The 19359-nt window shown below is 42.3% G+C and overlaps 1 protein-coding gene across 1 annotated transcript in view; it reads left to right on the forward strand.

Moving 5' to 3' along the window:
* DIS3L (DIS3 like exosome 3'-5' exoribonuclease) overlaps positions 1-19359 on the forward strand; it is an 830646-nt gene that overhangs the window by 668364 nt on the left and 142923 nt on the right. The window contains 1 exon segment of the mRNA XM_044077862.1: positions 12289-12381. Within this exon segment, the coding sequence (XP_043933797.1) occupies positions 12289-12381 (93 nt within the window).

Below are 19359 nucleotides of genomic sequence, written 5' to 3' on the forward strand. Positions count from 1 at the left end.
CTTTTTTTTTTTTTTTTTTGCTACACAGGAAAATGCAGTTCCTACTTCTACTCCCAATGTTTCCTGAGGGAAAGGGGGGTTGATTCTAAATGGATTCTTTATTTTATTATGGGGAAAATTCCTCCACAGCATTTCAGCTTTTCCTTTAGTTCTTCATTGTCTAAAAGAATTCCTAGAAAGACCAAAACATATCTTTGTCACCATATAGTGGTTAAGAAGTGTGCAGTTTCATCTTCCTGTAAGTTCTTAGCAGTACAGAAGCTTATCCCAGTTCACGCCAAGGAAGTTGTTCTCTGTTGGCATGGCAGTGAGTTTGTCAGTGAGCATTGCTGCTCCTTATTTCCCTTGCTTCTGAAAAGTCTTCCATTAGAATCTCAGGTTTACTAGCAGCTTTGGTCACTTCTTAACACCTACCTACTGCAAGTGGAAGGAATTCTGCATCTGTGCAGAGATTTTACCACTTCACGCGGTTAGTTTCCAACCAACTGTGACGTACATCCATGAGAATAACTTCTGCAGGTGGAAGAAATGCCGCCTATGTGCAGAGAGGTTACCACTTCAGATGGTTAGTTCCCAGACAATTGTGACCTACCTCATGCAACTCTTTGACATGAATCTTTATTATTCCATGGTCAACAAGCATGATTTTGTCATTTTGGTACACCTTAGGTTCATAGGTTCATAGGTTTATACTAGGCTATCTGCCCTAAGGCATTTATAAGCCTAGCCCAAATTATTGTGGCTTACGCCACCCCTTATATGAAAAAATACTGTGCCCATTAGTTTGTTGTGCCTCTGTCCAGCAGTGACACAGAGATGATTCCTGGGGTAAACCTACGATCTCCCATCCACAGGTCTAGATTTCTCTTGAACAGAGTCAGCGAGGTGCTCTGCCTCACATGGACCGGGATTTTATTCCACAGCATAGGGAGTCTCTGAGTGATAAATCTATCCCTCCAGCACGTCCTATTTATATCCGTGCTAAGGTTTAAGTCACTTGCTCTAGTGGTTTTGGTGGATTTGGATTTTTGAGGTGGAGCATGTCCATTAATTCCGGGTTGGACATGGCCTTGTATGTCAGGCACATGTCACCTCTGAGCAGACGGTATGCGACTGAATAGAGCTGGAGTTTCTTCAATCTGGCAGCATATGACAGATTTTGGAGTCCCTTTATCCTTTTGGTGAGGAACTTTTGGGGTCTCTCCAATTGCTGCAGATGTCGGGTGAGATACATCCCGAATGGGGCATTGTACTCGATCATTGGTCTGATAAGTGAAGAGTACAGGGGAACAATGACCTCACTAGATCTGGATGTGAATCCCTTCATGATCAGGTGGGCAATGTAGAAGGTCTTTCTAACCACTTTAGCAATGTGAGTGTCAAAGAAAGGCCACTGTCAACCTGGGTCCCCAGGTCCCTGATAACCTCTTCTGTGCTTAGTGGATTGCCACCTATATGGTAGCTTGGGGTTACCTTGTTTTTCCCGAAGGGTATGACTATACATTTTTGGCGTTTAACTTCAGGCCATGGCTCTGGCACCAGCTATCTGTTTCCGTGAGTCCCTTCTGAAGGATATCCGTGTCCGATGCACTTTCCACTATGGCCCAGTTTGCAGTCGTCTGCAAACTTTGTCAGCCAAAGTCCTCCCATGTTGGCCTGTACTTCTGAGAAGTAGATGCCAAACAATAGGGGCCAAGGACCGAGCCCTGTGGGACACCACTTGTGACCGGCTTGGAGTCTGACACAGCGCCAGCAACTCTAACCCTGTGGGTTCTGTCCTTAAGCCAGTTTGCAACCCATCTTGTGACATATGGGTTTACATTTAAGCTGGTAAGTTTTTCTACAATACCCGAGTGGGGTATTGTGTCGAAAGCCTTTGCAAGGTCAAGGTAGGCTGTATGGACTGCCTTTCCCTCATCAATGGCCTTGGTGACTGTTTCGAAGAAGTCAACCAAGTTCAAAAGGCATGATCTTCCCTTGACAAAGCCAAACTGGGTCGGGTCCAATGTCTGCAAGTCCCCTATATCTTTGTTTATGAGCTCCATTATGATCCTCTCCATAGCTTTGCAGACTAGACTTGTTAAGCTTATGGGGCGGTAATTACCAGGGTCCGTAGAGGCACCGCCTTTGTGGAGTGGGACCACAGTTGCCGTACGCCACTCCATGGGCACGTATCCTGTGGTAAGGCTAAGATTAAACAGCTGCCTTATGTGCGGGTTTAATTCCTCATTTAGCTCGTGTAGCACACAGCCGGGGACACCATCCAGTCCCATTGATGCTGTGTTTTTAGCTTTAGAGAGAGCAGCTTTCACCTGCGCATTTGAGATGTCCGGGAGGCTACACTCGGCTGGGATAGTTATCTCTCCTTTAGGGGGGAGGGGGTGAAGTTTGCACTGAACCTGTCTGCCAGTATGTTGGCAATGTCTGTGGGTTCAGTGATTTTTGTATCATTTTGGACTAATTCTGAGCATATCTGGGAGTTTCCACCCAGGTTCCTAACATAGCTGAAAAAGGCCTTATGATTGTCCTTTGAATCCATGGCAATTTTTCTCTCAAAATTGGCCTTAGTTGATTTTATGAGTGCTCGTATTTTTTACTAATAATGATCAGGGTGACTTCCCTTTTATGGATTTTGTTCTATCATGTAATAGCTTTCTCCTCTTATTGTAAAGTTTGTTAATGGCTGGGGTCCACCAGACTGGACGTTTGCCCTTTGTGGAAAGAGTCTTGGTTTTATTTGGGATTGCCTGATCCATGCAGTCCTGGAGGTGTTCATAGAAGGCATTTGTAAGGGCTTCCGCAGCTTGGGTTGTGGTTTCCTCTGGCTCAGGGGCCTTGAAGGATACCACACCAGTCTTGAGTAGTGTGAGGTTTGCTTTAGAGAAGTTCTTCACTATGGTCTTTTTTGCTTGGGGTGGGGGCGGGATGTGGATTTCCAGTGAGATTAGTTTATGATCAGATCTCACCAATGAGGGATATACTTCCGGTGTGGAGCATTTTGTCCCCATGTTTGTGACAATGAGATCTAGTATATTTTCTCCTCTCGTGGGAACAGTGACTAGCTGTTCCATGGCATTTGAATTTATGAACTCCAGGAACCGTTGGGCTAGAAAGTTAGGGCTTGAGTAATGTTCCCAGTCTATATTCGGGTAGTTGAAGTCACCCAATATGATGGTGTTTGGAGATACATTTATACCCTCCAGTGTCTTCAGGAAGGCTGTGTGGGGTTCCTGAGTTTGAGAGGGTGGCCTGTAGCATGCTACAATTTGTAGAGCAGTTTTGCCTATGGTTAGTTGCACCTGGATGGTTTCCGAAGCTTAGTGCGTTGCCACCAACCTGGAGGTGTGAGTATCCTTTATGAATATGGATACACCCTCCTTTTGTGGTGTGGTCCGGGTTTTGGGGCGGAACGCATGATATGAGGTAAAACCTAATAGTGCCGGGTGCTCTCAGGAGCCTTGAACCAGGTTTCAGTTACAGCACAGACATCGATGTTCTCCATACTGAGAAGGGCCTCGAGTGCATGCATTTTGAGATTTAGACTTCTGGCATTGAGCAGCATTACCCTCAGTTTCTTCCCATTTTGTTTTCTAGGGTGGTAGGTTTAGAATTTGAGCCTTGCCTAAAAAGGCACTATGGGGGTGGCAAGAGCCTTAGCCAATATCCGGAATCCCAGGGGTGACAGGTGCAAGCCGTCCCTTGAAGCAGCGTGGCTTGTCAAGCATGTCATCCCAGGCAGACAGACACTGGATCCCCTTTGAATGACACCAGACATTAAGCCAATTGTTAAAGCTGATCATCTTGTCTCTATATTGTGGCATTATTCTTGGTGAAGGAAGGATACTGCTCAGGGTTAGGGTCATACCTGCCTGGGCTACATAATCAGAGAGCTCCTCTATGTCTTTTTCATGTAGTCCAGGGAGGTACGTCTCAGGTCGTTCACACCAGCATGGACAATGACTGTGTCATATTTGTACTTGCCGTGGAGTGACCAAAGTGCTTGTGTTATGTGGCGGATTCTAGCGCCCGATAGGCAGCTTACTGTGACCCTCTCCTTGTTCAGCCTGGTGAGTGGGACGTCAGTGTGTCTGACTATGGAGTCACCTATGACAAGTATGTTTGGTGTTGTATTTGGCCTTAAGGGCTGTGACTGCTTTGCACACTGCTTTTGTGGTTTATGTGTTGCTTGTGGGGTGTCTTGAGGTAGCAGTTGTTTGGGTGTCTGCTTTGGAGGCCTCTGCTGTTTAGGTAAATTTTTACTCAGAGCCTCCGAGTATGTCTTTGTGTGTTTATGTGTTTGATTCAGTGGAGTGGTAGCATTATGTGAGGCTGGTTTTGTGGTGTGAGTAGTTGCCTTCTCCTCCTGTCTGGTCTTGCCAGTCCTGAGTTGAGAGAGCTCAGCCTCCAGTTTGGCTAAATAGCTGCATCTCTCGCAAGTATTTGTGTTATGTGGGAGGAGGAGGGGGTTGTCTGTGTACACGAGGCAGTTATAACATTGCCTCAAGATTCCCAGATTCACCAGCTGGACCGGAGAGGAGATTGACAACTGACCTTTGGACATGCTAGAATAATATTGGGAAATCCTTAATTGAAAACAAGGGCCAGTGGGGAGTGAGGGTGTAGTGCTTTTAATTTTTAGTGCTGACTTATATAATTGCTTTAGTGAGCAAGTGCCAGGTAACTTGAGTGCAATGTGTTACAAGTAACTAAATGCAAAAACGACAAACAGTAACTTTCTTTCAAGTGAAACAAAGAAATAAGTACAGTAAGCAATGCAGATATCACTAGTGATCCACAGAAGCGCTGAGAAGTTGCGTATTAGGTGGAATTAGCTTCCAGGGAAATAACAAGCAAACAAACAACAAGCATATAAACAAAGCTAGATTCAGTAGGCCTGGATCTAGTCTATGCTAGAGCAAACAAGGTGAACCAATTTCAGTAAGATACAGTTCAAATATTCAGGCACTATAAACCTTTAACCAGAAAATTCCCAGCTCAGAAGGGCAGAGTCCAGCCTCTTCTCCCACAAGAGTGCAGACCACGAACCTTCTTAATGTAAAATAACTGGCCTGAAGCCCAAGTGCCTAAACCAGAACTAATACACTTGGACACTGGGCTCTCAATCAGCAGTTCCCAACTTAGAAGGATGAAAGCTACCTGTCCTGCCACCACAGTGCTTGCCACAAACCTTCCTAATGTAAAACAACTGTTCTGAAGCCCAAGTGCTTAATCCAAAAGACTTGAATGATAGCTACACTTTAATCAAGTTACAACCAAGCAGTAATAAATACCATTGAATACTTTAGAGAATGTCTGGATTAGTGCTCAAGTTACACAAACAAAGCTAGATCCAGCAGGCCCGAATCCAGTCTATGCCACAGCAAACAAGGCGCACCAACTTCAGTAAGGAACAGTTCAGATATGCATGCACTATAAGCCTTTAACCAGAAATTCCCAGCTCAGAAGGGCAGAGTCCAGCCTCTCCTCCCACAAGAGTGCAGACCACGAACCCTCTTAATGTAAAATAACTGGCTTGAAAGCCCAAGTGCTTAAACCAGAATTAATACACTTTTAGAATAACAGACACTGAGCCCTCAATCAGCAGTTCTCAACCTAGAAGGATGTAAGCTACCTGTTCTGCCACAACAGTGCAGACCACAAACCCTCTCAGTGCAAAACAACTAACTGGTAGACAGACTTGTGACTCAGCACAAGCTAATCAGTTTATTTTAAGCAGGTTTTGCAACTTCCTTGAAGCTCTGTAAAGATGCTGGTCTTGCTCTGGCCTTTTATTCCTCCCGTAGTATCTCAAGTTGCAAGCATGTATTTTTAGAGGACTCTGACATTTACACTTATTCTGTATCCCTTATAACTAATGCACTTTTGCGTCTGAAAGTGGTCTCACAACTCTCCTTATCTGTTCATTTACATCATTGTTTTCTTTCTGCAGGCAGAATCCAGTGAAAAAAGTGCTGACCAATTATAATTTTTATATTTTTTTCATTAATCCAGTGGGGTAACAATGGGAACTAGGATGGCACCAAATTTTGCTAATTTGGTTATGGCATATTGGGAAACCATCTTCTACCCCCATTTGGGAAATTACATTTTTATTTAATCTTATTTTAGATTTATTGTTGAATTTTTTATTTGGAAAGGAGGAAATGTGGGATTGGGAGTTTTTTTTTCTTCAAGAAAATTGACAAATGTACAGACTTTAAAGTTTGTTAGTCACTACTGTGAACATAAGATCAGTTTTTAGATGTGGAGATCTGCAAGAAATTAGGTGACAAAAAACTACATACAATCATTAATTACAAAATGTTTCTAGTAATGCTGTTTTGCATTTCACTAGTACGCATCCAGCAGATTTAAAATATATTGTCAAAGGGTGGTTTGTTAGATTAAACCATTTAACTATGGATTTCGATTAATAAGACAGTTTTTCAGAAGCATTACACAAGAGATTTTTATATAGAGCATATCCACAACATTTCCACAACAAATCTAATTCCACCCTGCTGGACGTGTGAGAAACCGGCGCCTCTGTTTAACAAGTCAAGGACCTGCTTAACATACTCCCTGAGAGAATTAACTCTGCAGGCTCAAGGGATTAAAAACAAAGTATGTCTGAGCACTGTTGATTTTGCTAGACTAGTCCCACACCCCTGCTAGGTGGTTAGAACTCGCTCTCTATCAGGTACTGCAGCAGCCAACCATCCCTTTCTCTGTACCCACATAATTTAGCATGCTACAACCTTCTCCTAGCCACTATAAAGCCACATTTTATCCGCTTCCCGGCCCCAGGATCTACAAGGACCCATTGTTGTATTTTCATAGTTTGGCCACTAGATGCGGCCTGAATCCACTTATTAACCCCTACCTTTTAGTGCAGCTCCTGTTCAACTAACTAGTGTAAATTCTCATTATTTCTACTGTCTACCCCACTCCCTTTACGAAGATATCTTGCTTCCCCAGTACTAGTCCTTGAGGTCTATACTCTCCCTCTGTGCACTCTGGATTCTAGGCTTACAATCTATTCAAGTGATTGTTCCCAACCCAACCTGACCTGCATTCCACCTTCCTTTGGCTCTACCCGCTCTGTTCGCCCTGCGGGCTCACTATGCTCCCCTAGCCTGCCTCCAAATCTCACCCGCCCTCAGTACTCTTACATTTACCCTCACCTAACCACACCCCCTCGTTAACTGCCACTCCCATTAATCAGAAGCAACCATCTGCATCTCATCCTGTCGTAACACCCAACCCCTTACTCCTACCCCACCACTTTCACACAGTACGTTCCCTGTTATCTCCCCACCTACACTGTCTAACACCTATTACTTATTTACCCCACAATGCCTCCGCAGACTACCATCTCACCAACAAAGGTTAAACCTTTTTACTACCTCATATCCCCACTTATGCTACTTTATCTTCTCATAGCCTATGAATACCACTACCTACCTGGCTGTCACTATTCTACCTCCAGAACCGCCACTATCAACCAACTACACTACCCCACACTGATACTTCCCCACCTCTCAAGTAATTCTTCTAATACTAAACCTCTTCATCCCATACGAGCCACCTATGTCAACCCTAGGACTAAATACTATCATAAACTCTTACTAAAACTCCACAAACTTGAAAGTAGATCACTACCTAACCTCATAGCCAATGGTGACATCCACCCTAACCCAGCCCAAGCTCACCTAATACCACCAACTCCACAAATAACACTCTCACTGGCCTGCGGAGCTCAAATAATGCCTCCATTTCATTGCTGGTCTGTCACCTAAACATCAGAAGTATAAATAAGAAAGTTCACTATCTGCATGCCCTCCTGGACATGCACTCCCCTGACCTACTGTGCCTTACTGAAACCTGGCTCATACCCAATGTCCCAGATAATGAGATTATACCCCCAACTACAATATAATAAGACTTGACTGCATCTCTAGGAAAGGTGGTGGAGTAGCCATCATGTATAAATCTACTGTAGAAGTATCCACAATTGGTACCCCACAAGACTTTATAACTAGCAACTCAGAAACACTCATCACAAAAGTCTAACTTAACAAACACAAATCTATAAACATAGCCTGCATCTGTATTCCCCAAGTGACAACACAGACACCTTAGAAGGGATCCTCCAATGGCTATCCATTAACCACCCCCAAGTAACTATTATTCTCGGGGACTTTAATATCGACTGGAAAACCTGCTCATCAAACTTCCCCTCTACCCATATTAATTTACATGGCTTATCTCAGGTCATAACTTCCCCTACCAGAATCAACAAGCCTAACAATAAGGAAAGTATCCTAGATTGGATATTAATAAACAACAAACCCCAGTTATATAAATCAGGCACCCTACCTGAGGACATGCGTGACCACTTCCTAACCTATATAATCAGAAAAAAGAGTGACAGCCCTCGACAAACTACCTTTAAAACCATTAGGAATATTAAAAACTTTACTCTGACTAATTTTCAGGCCAAGCTTAACTCATGTGACTGGTCCAATCTTAAACTACTTCCTCTTGATGAAGCAGTCTCATACTTCAATTCTAAATTCCTTGCCATCTTAGACAGACATGCTCCCAAACGAACTATCAGAACCAAAAACAAAATAGCTCCATGGCTAACCAATGGTACAAGACAAAAACTTATTGCTAGAAATATAGCATGGACCTCCTGGAGATCCACCAAATCCCCACAAGATCACAACAGATATAAACAAATGAGAAATTATGCAAATAAATCCATTATGCTAGACAAACAAAAACTACTACTACAATTTGCAGCAAAAGCACCAAAATCAACCACAAAAATTCTGTTCAGGCTTAAATAAACTGCTCCACCCTGGTAAATCTTCTACATCCACCCCCTCAGCTACCCTACATCCACCCCCTAAATGTGTTGCAAAGACCTTTAACACTTTATTTACAGAAGTAGTGCAGTCCCTAGCCAATAATCTATCTCCCAACACCTCTTGTACTACCGTACCCACACAAAAAAATAGACTCTCCTTCAAATCTGATCCAATACCTACAGCTTTTATTAAGTCCTTACTTAAGAAACTGAAACCCACCACCCTTGCAGCAGACATAGTACCCACAGAATTTCTCCAAAAAGCATTTAATGAAATAGCATTTCCTATCTCTATTTTAATCGATCGAACAATCCTCGAATCCTACATCCCCTCCAGCTGGAAAATCTCCCACATTATTTCACTTCACAAAGGGGGAAACTCCACTGAACTCTCAAACTATAGACCTTTAACCATCCTATCTCCCTTGGCCAAAATAATGGAAAAATGCATACATAAGCAACTTCTAGCTCACCTAATTCAGAACACTCTCTTAGCCCCCTCCCAGCACGGATTGGAAAAATGCATACATAAGCAACTTCTAGCTCACCTAATTCAGAACACTCTCCTAGCCCCCTCCCAGCACGGATTTAGACCTGCCCATAGTACAACCCTTCTCTCACACAGTAAATCAAAACCACAATTACAACAAGCTCTCCTCGGCTTTCTTTCAAGACCTATCAAAGGCATTTGATATGGTGAATCACCACCTACTCCTAGACACACTAAAATCACTTTGCATAGATAACCTAGCAATCAACTGGTTCCTTTCTTACCTGCATGGCAGACAACAAGCTGTACTATGGAAAGACACCCTATCCCTCCTTCTACCAGTCACCCTTGGTGTCCCCCAAGGGTCTATATTAGCCCTCCTCCTATTCTCCATATTCATTAATGACCTACCCAAAGTTATCCCAGATGCAACATGTATTTAGTATGCAGATGACTCCACCCTAATCTGCTCTGCCACCACCCCCACAGAATTACAATCCCTATCCCAAATCACCTTCAACAAAGTAGAGAACTGGCTCACTGGTCGTCGTCTCCTATTGAACCAAAATAAAAACAAACTATTACTTTTCTCCCCTACCCGTAAGGTCACAACACCACTTATTACCATTTCATCTAACAATGGCGCCATAATTTCCCCAGAACCTTGTACTACACTACTAGGGGTAATCATCAGCAACAATCTGAAGTTTGATGCTCACATAGACAAAACTATCAAAACAGTGAGCAAAAAACTAGGCTCTTTATACAGGACTAAACAATTCCTAACCCCATCTGCCAGAGGTGCTATAGCCAGAACACATCTGCTATCAACCCTTCTCTACGCCTCACCCATTTTCGTAAACCTAAGCAAGTCAAACCTTAACAAATTTACTAGCTGCTACAATAACATAACTAGATTTGGCACAGGTTCTGCCTACAGAACCCATCACTGTCTAAATCTTCAAACACGAGACTGGCTAAAACTACCCTATCATCTTCAATATAACCAACTCATAGTTACTCTCAAAATCCTCTACAAACCTAGCAGTACACCCACTCTGACAAATATCATCACCCCCTACAGTAACTTAACATCCCTCCGCTCATCCAACAGAATCCTAGTACAAACTGCTAAAGCCAACAATGCAGCAGGAGAATCACTATTCTCCAACTTTGCTGGTAAAAAATGGAACTTACTCCCTCCAGAACTTAGTACTATATCCTCCTTATCCCAATTCAAAATATCCCTAAAGAAACGCCTAAAAGCACATTGGCTATGTCCATGTTTAAACGCTGACTAACCTCATTCAAAGCACAATTCATATAGGGGAAACACCCTAGAAGAATATTATTCTGAGCCTTTCACTATCCATATTTAATATGCTTCTCAACAACCGATAAGATTTAACTATAAGGATGGAATCTTGTGTGCTAGCCACTCTGTTATTTGTTCCCCTTTTAATATGTAATCTCTAACTATTTGCCTCTTAACTATCATCTTTTGTCCTTTTTCTTGTTTGACCTCTTGAAAACAAAATGTTTAAATATTTTATTAAATAAACTTACAGTGTTGTTAAACTTCAGTATAAGCATGCCTGTGTATTTACACTTGTTATGTACATGTGGAGCTTTTCTCCCCGGGCCTCTGCTGAAAATGGACATGTATCCAGTTGGACTCTCCCAGTTAACAAATGTAAAATAAATAAATAAAATAATTAATAATATTAAGGAAGTTGTTGATAATGAGGAAAAAAGAAAAGTACAATATTTGTAAGGACTGGTCAGTATCTGTGCCCTTGGTTTATTCTTTAGACAGTGAGGCCATAAAATCAGTCATTCAGAATAATTGGAGAATACTAGGCATCAGTGAGGAAGTAAGTAAAGGTTTCTCTCCTACTGCTTTAATAATCAATAAAAAGGGTAGTAATATCAAGAATATATTTTAAAGAGAAAAGATGGTGACTATTTATATATTTATTTAAAACTGCTATATGTGTTGGTATATGTCAGAGAGCCCATATTTTATCAATAGTAGAACAGATAAAGTACACAATGTTCTGGGATTTCTTTACTTGTACATCCAAATATGTGGTTTATTTAGCAATTTGCTCCACCTGTGATTCATTTTGCATAGGTAAAACCAATAGGGAGCTAAAAAAACATGTACAAACACTGTTATGCAGTAAAAACAAAAAATATAAGGAATGCTATAGGAAAGCATTCTGTTTATTCTAACAATTTTAAGAGTTTTTTATTCATAGTTACTGATTTTGTTCCAAGAGATTTTAATGGTGACTGGTGGGGAGTTATATTCTATTTAATGCACATTCTCCACCGTGATTGAGCAGTAATATAAATTATAAAGTGGTGTTTGATGGGAATGTAAGGTTGAACATATAGGTAGTCATAGATAATTATTTACTAGTATGGTTTTATTGAGCATATTTTATTATTGTAATTTATATTGCAACATTTGCAATTGTTTTAATTGATCATTTGATCATAATGGTGTATATAAAAGCTACTAGAATTTGTGAAGTAAACAGTTCAGAAGACGACCAGTTTGAGTCAAAACCGCTTAACTGATAAATAGTTGTATATATAAAGAGTCCCTGCAGTTGTTCTCCATTTTTGGTTGTTTTTTTGTTTTCAGTTTTTTTCAAGTTACAGCCTTGAGAGTACTATTCATTTTTATTTGGAGATTTTTTTAGTGATTTTGTTTGTTTGGCAGTCTGCTTCTGGCATGGAAGCAAACAGGTTGATTAAGGAAACTTTTGTACAGGCTGGTATCAATGACTATAGAGCATCAATAAATATCAAATAAGAAATGTATGTTTTAATGAGCTGCTGATGTTCTAGTGTACACATTATAATGTTGCAAGAAGTAACTAATGCAAATCATTTTCTAAATATTTCCTCTCAGGGCTACAACTTATTATTTAGCTGATCGTCGTTATGATATGCTGCCTTCCATTTTAAGTGCAAATCTGTGTTCCCTTCTTGGAGGTAAGGACAGGTAAGCTTATTGCATCATGTCCGAAGCTTCCAGTTTGGATTTTAATATTATATGCTAGCATATTTTCTAAAATGGCAAATCAGAAGCCTCTGCTAGACTTTGTAAAGCTAGCATGTTTTAAATAATTGTACTCATAACATATGCTGTGGAGTTAGAGAAAATGTAACATACCTGTTTAACCCTTAACTGTGGATGGCGAGTTGTCTTGACACCCACTGACAATAATAGAAGTGCTGATGCTGAGATAACTTGTTTTATGAAAACTGAGTTTGAAAAAAAAACATTGCCACCCACAAAACATTTTAAGGATATTTCATTGATGCAATTAATAGTTGCTAACAAAATAATTACTGTGAAGTTTAAAAAAAATGTATGAAAAACAGACTTGAGGTGACATGCTGTTTGCTAGCATACCAACTAAATTTCTTCCCTCTCGCTTAGTAGCAGACTGTGACTAACCAGTGTATGACCTGTTAATGAGTAAGATAAGCAATGAAACTAGTTGTATCCGGTGATGTCAGTTTGTACCTAATATTCGATAGTAAGTTGGCTATGGATTGCCATGTATGAGAGATGCTTGAATCTTTCGGATATGGCTTCTCTTGTAGGATTACTGAAAAAAAAATCACACACATTGACAAGGCACCGTATAAATAGATAGGTGATGTTAACAGCACACACTGTCATAGCAATGATCCATGTATCAGTGTTTTTTTTTTTTTTTTTATTAATTTGATGAGGATTAGTAAGGGAGCCTTATTAATGAGCAGCAAATGCTGCTTCATTTAGGATAGCATATTAACATCTACAATAAACCATGTGAGCTGTATACAGTCAGATTGTAGTTATTTTGGAGGTGCTGGGGTTACTTGTTCACTGTTAAATGACTGTCTTTATGGCTCCTGAAGGACAGGAAGTACCTGGTGAGAAAAACAGATTAAAATACATTCCACTGATTTCTTTTGCTTGGTCCCATTAAGACATCCAAAACCTATGTAGTCAGAAAATGGTTATCTTTATGGTGGGGGAGAGAGAAGTTGTGTATGAAAGCAAAAGATATTTAAAAGCTATATGGCTTGACAGGGAGGGGTAGTGCATGTGTCAGAGCAGGAAGTTGACATAGATAACTGAAGCCATTATTTCTTTGTTCACAATCAGATATCAAAAATGTATATAATCAGTAAGTGGCTATTTTTAGTGGTGGAGTGGCAGTCTATGTGACACCAAAGGGCATTTATTTCAGGACAATTTAACAGTCATGAGTATGGTTTGTTAGGGGAGAACAGTGCATGTGTCTGAAAGCAACAGTTAGAAATAACAGCCACAGTAATGTATTTCATTCATTTGACTACAGTAAAACATCAGAGATGTATAGAAAGGGAGTGGTTATTTCTGAGATCTGGAGGAGAGTCAAGCTGTATTGAAGGCAAAGAACATTGCAGATGTTCATCGTGTTACCCTGCTGCAGTCATCACACTTGGGTTATCCTGTTGTCAGGCGGTCCCACAGTCGGCCGGAATTCCAAAGTCTTGGTCCAACGTCGGTTGCTGTTGCCTCTTCCCTGACGTCAGTGCTCCAGGGGTATATATAATGCAACCAACGCCATTTTCTTCAGTCTTTCTTGCCGCGCGGTGCCCAAAGCAGAAGCAGTTCGCAAGTGCCGGTCGGCCGACTCCTGAGATTTTCGAATTCGAATTTCAGACCGAAGTCTTCTATAAAGCTAAATACCCCGTTGGGGAAACTTTTCTTGCCTCAGACCGATGTCAGAAAAAGTTAACAATTGTATTTCTTGTGGGAAGCAAATACCTCATAAGGATTTTCATTCTTATTGCATACCTTGCCTAGGCCCAGACCACAACGTCACTACTTGTCGGTTTTGTGCTAGGTTTAATAAGCGTACTATTAAAAGACGCTTTGATTTCGCATGACACTACTTCGGTAGGAAATTTAACTACACCATGCCATCGGAGCAACCGACTACCGGCGTGCACAAAAAACGCAAGGATAAGGACAGACAGCCCAGGCCTAAGCCAGATTCCGAGGCCTCGGCTGAGCCGGTCTCCGGTTCTCTGGTCCTCAGTGAGACTCCGACGCAGCCCCTGACTACCGCAGATCTGGAACCCGAGACCGCTACGGAATTTTTGGCGGAATGCACCAGGCCGACGCAGCCATTTAGTTCAGGCCCTTCCGACGACATTGCTACAAAGGACGTCGGTGCTAGAGAAACACCATCGGTTTCTGAAGGCATTTTCAGACCGACGACCCTCACCATTAAAACGTTTTCTAAGACGAAGACTCCTACTAAATCTAATAGGACTGCACTTCAGTCTCCTGTTCAAGGCCCCATGCCTAAGAAACAGATGCTCAAAATGGCTGAAGATTTGATTTCTTTAATCAGGGGTTCCCAGCCCCCTCCTGACAAAAGGCCTAGACAAGAGGAAGATTATACATCCTCTGAACAAGTGTCCATTTCTTCAGACTCCTCTGAGGACCAAGATTACTCCTTCTCTCCTTATGAAGATTCTGATGCTGAGGACTGTATTCCCTCAGCTTCTCCTCCTGAAGACTACTCCTTTGGGGAAACTTTACACACTATGAGGGAACATTTTCACTGGGAAGGTCAGGACTACTCTGACTCGAAGAAAAGGCTCAGAGAGTTTCTTTTACTCCCCCAACACAGACCACTTGCCATCCCACCAGTTTTGGACATTGTGGACGATGTTTACTTAGAATCCAGTTTCAACCCAGACTCTCTACCTCCTGCTCCGGCTAAGCCTGACAGATACTATAGAGTGCCTGATTCCCACAAATTTCTTTACAAAAGCCCTGTAGCTGATCCAGAGACCATCTCCCAGGGTCCCAAGGGGGCTAAGGCTTCTATGACTAAAAACCCAGTACCTTCTGAGAGAGATTCCAGAGCACTAGACGGGTGGGGGAAAAAGGTTTACACCTCAGCCACACTAGCTATGAGGGCACTGAATTGCCAATTTCACATGCTTAAGTATCAGCAATTCCTAATCTCTCAGTTAAAGCAAAGAATAACCACTCTCCCTCAACAATCTGAATTGAAAGAGGTACAGGATCTATTACACGCCACTGAGCAGGTGGGCAAACATACCTTACAATGTGGGTTTGATTCTCTGGAGGCCTCCTGCAGAGCAGCTGTCACTGGGTCTGTTATACGTAGGCATGTTTGGTTAAAGGAACAAACTCTGCCTGATCATGTTAAAGCAAAACTACTAGATGCTCCCTTACAGCAGGATGTTCTTTTTGGCGTTAAAGCAGAAGAATTTTTAAAGAAAATGGAGGATAAGGCAAAATCTATGCAGACAGTCAAAGATTTCCTACAGGTACAACCCCCTCGCTTCAGCAGATACTGGCCAACAAAAAATTGGTCCTTTCCAGCTTCTGACAGACCGCAGAGGGGTAAATACAGACACCCAAGGGGCAGAGGACAACCACAAGCCCAGTATAAACCTCGCCAATGGGGCACTACAATACAGAAGGGAGGAGAAGACAGATCCCAATCCACTAGAAGGCAAACTCAATGACTTGCACCTCATCTGGCCAAGCAATACTTTCTTGGCAGCCCCCTTGGGGGGAAAACTAGCACTTTTTGCAGACAACTGGCACATTGTCACAAAGGACAAATGGGTCCTAGACATAATTTTACGAGGATACAGATTCCACTTTCACACCTTACCAATGAAAAGAGGAATGCCAAACCTGCCACAAAATCAATGTGCAGAGGCACAAAAGCAAATTGCAGCTCTCATGGACATGAGAGCCATTCAACTGGTACCTACTCGAGAGCAAGGCCAAGGATTTTACTCAAGACTCTTTCTAGTGCCCAGAAAGGACAATGCCTGGAGACCAATTCTGGACCTTTCAATTCTAAACACTTACTTACAAGTACCCAAATTCAAGATGCTAACACTACAGCAGCTACTTCCCATGTTGGGCAAGGAAGCATGGCTAGTAACGTTGGACCTCAAGGAGGCATACCTGCATGTCCCTATCAGACAAAGTTGCAGAAGATACCTCCGTTTCATTGCAGGTTCAACCCATTACCAATTCTCTGCACTGCCCTTTGGCTTATCTACTGCGCCCAGAGTCTTCACAAAATGCCTGGCACCAGTAATTGCATACTGCAGACAAAGAGGAATTCAAATATATCCATACCTGGACGACTGCCTCATCCAAGCAGAAAGCAAAGACATTCTCTTACATCATCTGGCCTTTGTAAAGCATCTACTAAACTGTCTGGGGTACACAGTAAACGAAAAGAAGTCAAAACTAGTACCCTCACAAAAAATGACATTCCTGGGTGCTAGCTTGAATACAACGGGCCAGAAGGCTTATCTTACGCCAGACAAGCAACTACAACTGACTCAATATTTCAAGACAGTGGCAACAAAGACCCAATTAACTGCAAGAAAAATTCTGCAGGCCTTGGGCTTCATGGCATCTTGCATACTAATAATACCATTTGCAAAGCTGCATATGAGGAAATTACAGTGGTACCTAAAAAGTGTATGGTCTCAACACAGCCACAGCTTGGACACAATGATATCTCTCATTCCCTGCCTACAACAGGAATTTCTATGGTGGTTACAGGCATGTCACCTCAACAAGGGTCAGCCTTTCACCTTGCCCCCAGCCAGGCAAACTATCACAACAGATGCTTTAGATTACGCCTAGGGGGCACACATGGCAGGGCAATGCGTTCAAGGCCTATGGACTGCAGATCAATGAAATCTGCACATAAATCAAAAAGAGATGCTAGCTGTACAGAAAGCTCTGACAGTCTTCAAGGATCTATTACATCCAGGACAACTGACAATACAGACGGACAACACCACAGTAATGTGGTACATAAACAAGGGGGTACACATTCCTACCCTCTATGCAGGCAAGCAATGATCTTATGGAACACAGCTCTGGATTACCAAGTTCAGTTACAAGCTCAATTCCTGCCAGGACAGAGGAACACATTGGCAGGCGACCTCAGCAGAAACATCAAGGATCCCCACGAGTGGAAACTAGATCCATAAATATTTGCAATGATAGCTCAAAAATGGGGCCTTCCAGACATAGACCTGTTTGCCAGTCCTCAAAGCTATCAACTGACAAAATTTTGTACAAGGACATTTCACCATCAAGCTTGGAAAGTGGACGCACTCTCTTTCAGTTGGAAAAACCTGACAGTATATGCCTTCCCTCCATTGCCTCGCCTCACAAAGGTTCTTCTGAAAGTCAAAAAGGAGAGACCACGACTGATTCTCATAGCCCCAGACTGGCCACGCCAGCACTGGTACCCGCTATTGAGAAATATGGCTCACAGCCCACCATGGATATTGCCTCAAATCCCCCATTTGCTCACACAACAAAATAATCAGATTCTACACAGCCAGCTCAAAACTTTAAATCTGGCTGCATGGCAAATCTACTAAACATCCAACCAGCTCCTTTTTCCCAAGCAGTTCTGGATGTTATTCTGGAAGCCAGGAGACCAAGCACCAGGAAGGCTTATTCGGACAAATGGAAAAGGTTTTGTGCCTGGAACCAAGCTAAAGGCCAAGACACAATTCAGCCTCACATTCTACAGTATTTAGCTGAGATGTTGCACAAAGGACTTTCTTTTTCCTCCATTAAAATCCATGCTTCAGTTATTTCAGCTCACTACAACACGGATCCACCTTTATTTTCACATCCTCTTCTAAGGCAGTTCCTCAGAGGGCCAAAAACATTAGACCACCCAGGAGAGCTCCTACACCAATATGGGACCTCAATTTTGTTCTGGAAAAACTAACGCTACCTCCCTTTGAACCAGCTTTCTCTGCAGATCTTCAGTTCCTATCATGGATGACTGCCCTGCTGCTAGCAATAACTTCAGCTAGAAGAGTCTCAGAGCTACAGGCACTAATGGCAGTGGAACCTTTCCTCATTTTTCATCAAGACAGAGTTTCTCTACGAAGTAATCCTTCCTTTATGCCTAAGGTGGTTTCCAGTGTGGCTTTAAATAAAACCATCCACTTACCCACCTTCTTCCCAAATCCACAGAACAAAGGTGAGAGACTCCTGCATTCCTTGGACATTCACAGGCAACTTCGTTACTACTTGGACAAAACTAAGGCTTTCAGAAAATCTGACCAGCTTATAGCCTCCACTAACCCTCTCTGATACCTCCCCCCTTACTTAGCTTTGGGATTCAACCCAAGTGTGATGACTGCAGCAGGGTAACACGATGAACATAGTACAGTTTTGTACCTACCATAAATGTAGATGTTAGAGTGTTCACCCTGCTGCAGTCCAGGTTACCCTCCCTCCATCCCCTCTGATCTACTGGCTAATTCTCTTCAATACCTTACTGATGTATTTGCTTATAGCTGAAGGGATTTTGTGTTTGTGCAGAGGTTACTCCATTTGGTACTAATTTCTGACCACCTTTTTGGGGGCACCTGACATCTAGGGCAAGAAAAACTGAAGAAAATGGTGTTGGTTGCATTATATATACCCCTGGCGCACTGACGTCAGGGAAGAGGCGACAGCAACCGATGCCGGACCAAGACTTTGGAATTCCGGCCGACTGCGGGACCGCCTGACGGCAGGATAACCCAAGTGAGATGACTGCAGCAGGGTGAACACTCGAACATCTACATTTATGGTAGGTACAAAACTGTACTTTATTGATCATAACAATTGTTAATATGGCTTATTAGACCATGTGTGCTTTGGAGAGCAGCAAGCTGAAATGCGTTTCTCTGGACATATTTATTTTTTTAATCCTAGAATTCCTGCATAATCAGTTTAATTGAATCATGTTTTGTAGGACCACATGTGTGAAATGGACATTGCATTGATTACTGCTGACAGTGTGATTAAAGGAGATGCTACATTGATATGTATGGCCTATGTTTATTGTGTGTTAGTTTAGAGTATTTGCACATGAGGCACTAGGGAGAAATGTTTGTATTT

This window comes from Protopterus annectens, chromosome 7.part0, assembly GCF_019279795.1.
Source record: "Protopterus annectens isolate FY-2018-M chromosome 7.part0, PAN1.0, whole genome shotgun sequence".
Taxonomy (NCBI): domain Eukaryota; kingdom Metazoa; phylum Chordata; order Ceratodontiformes; family Protopteridae; genus Protopterus; species Protopterus annectens.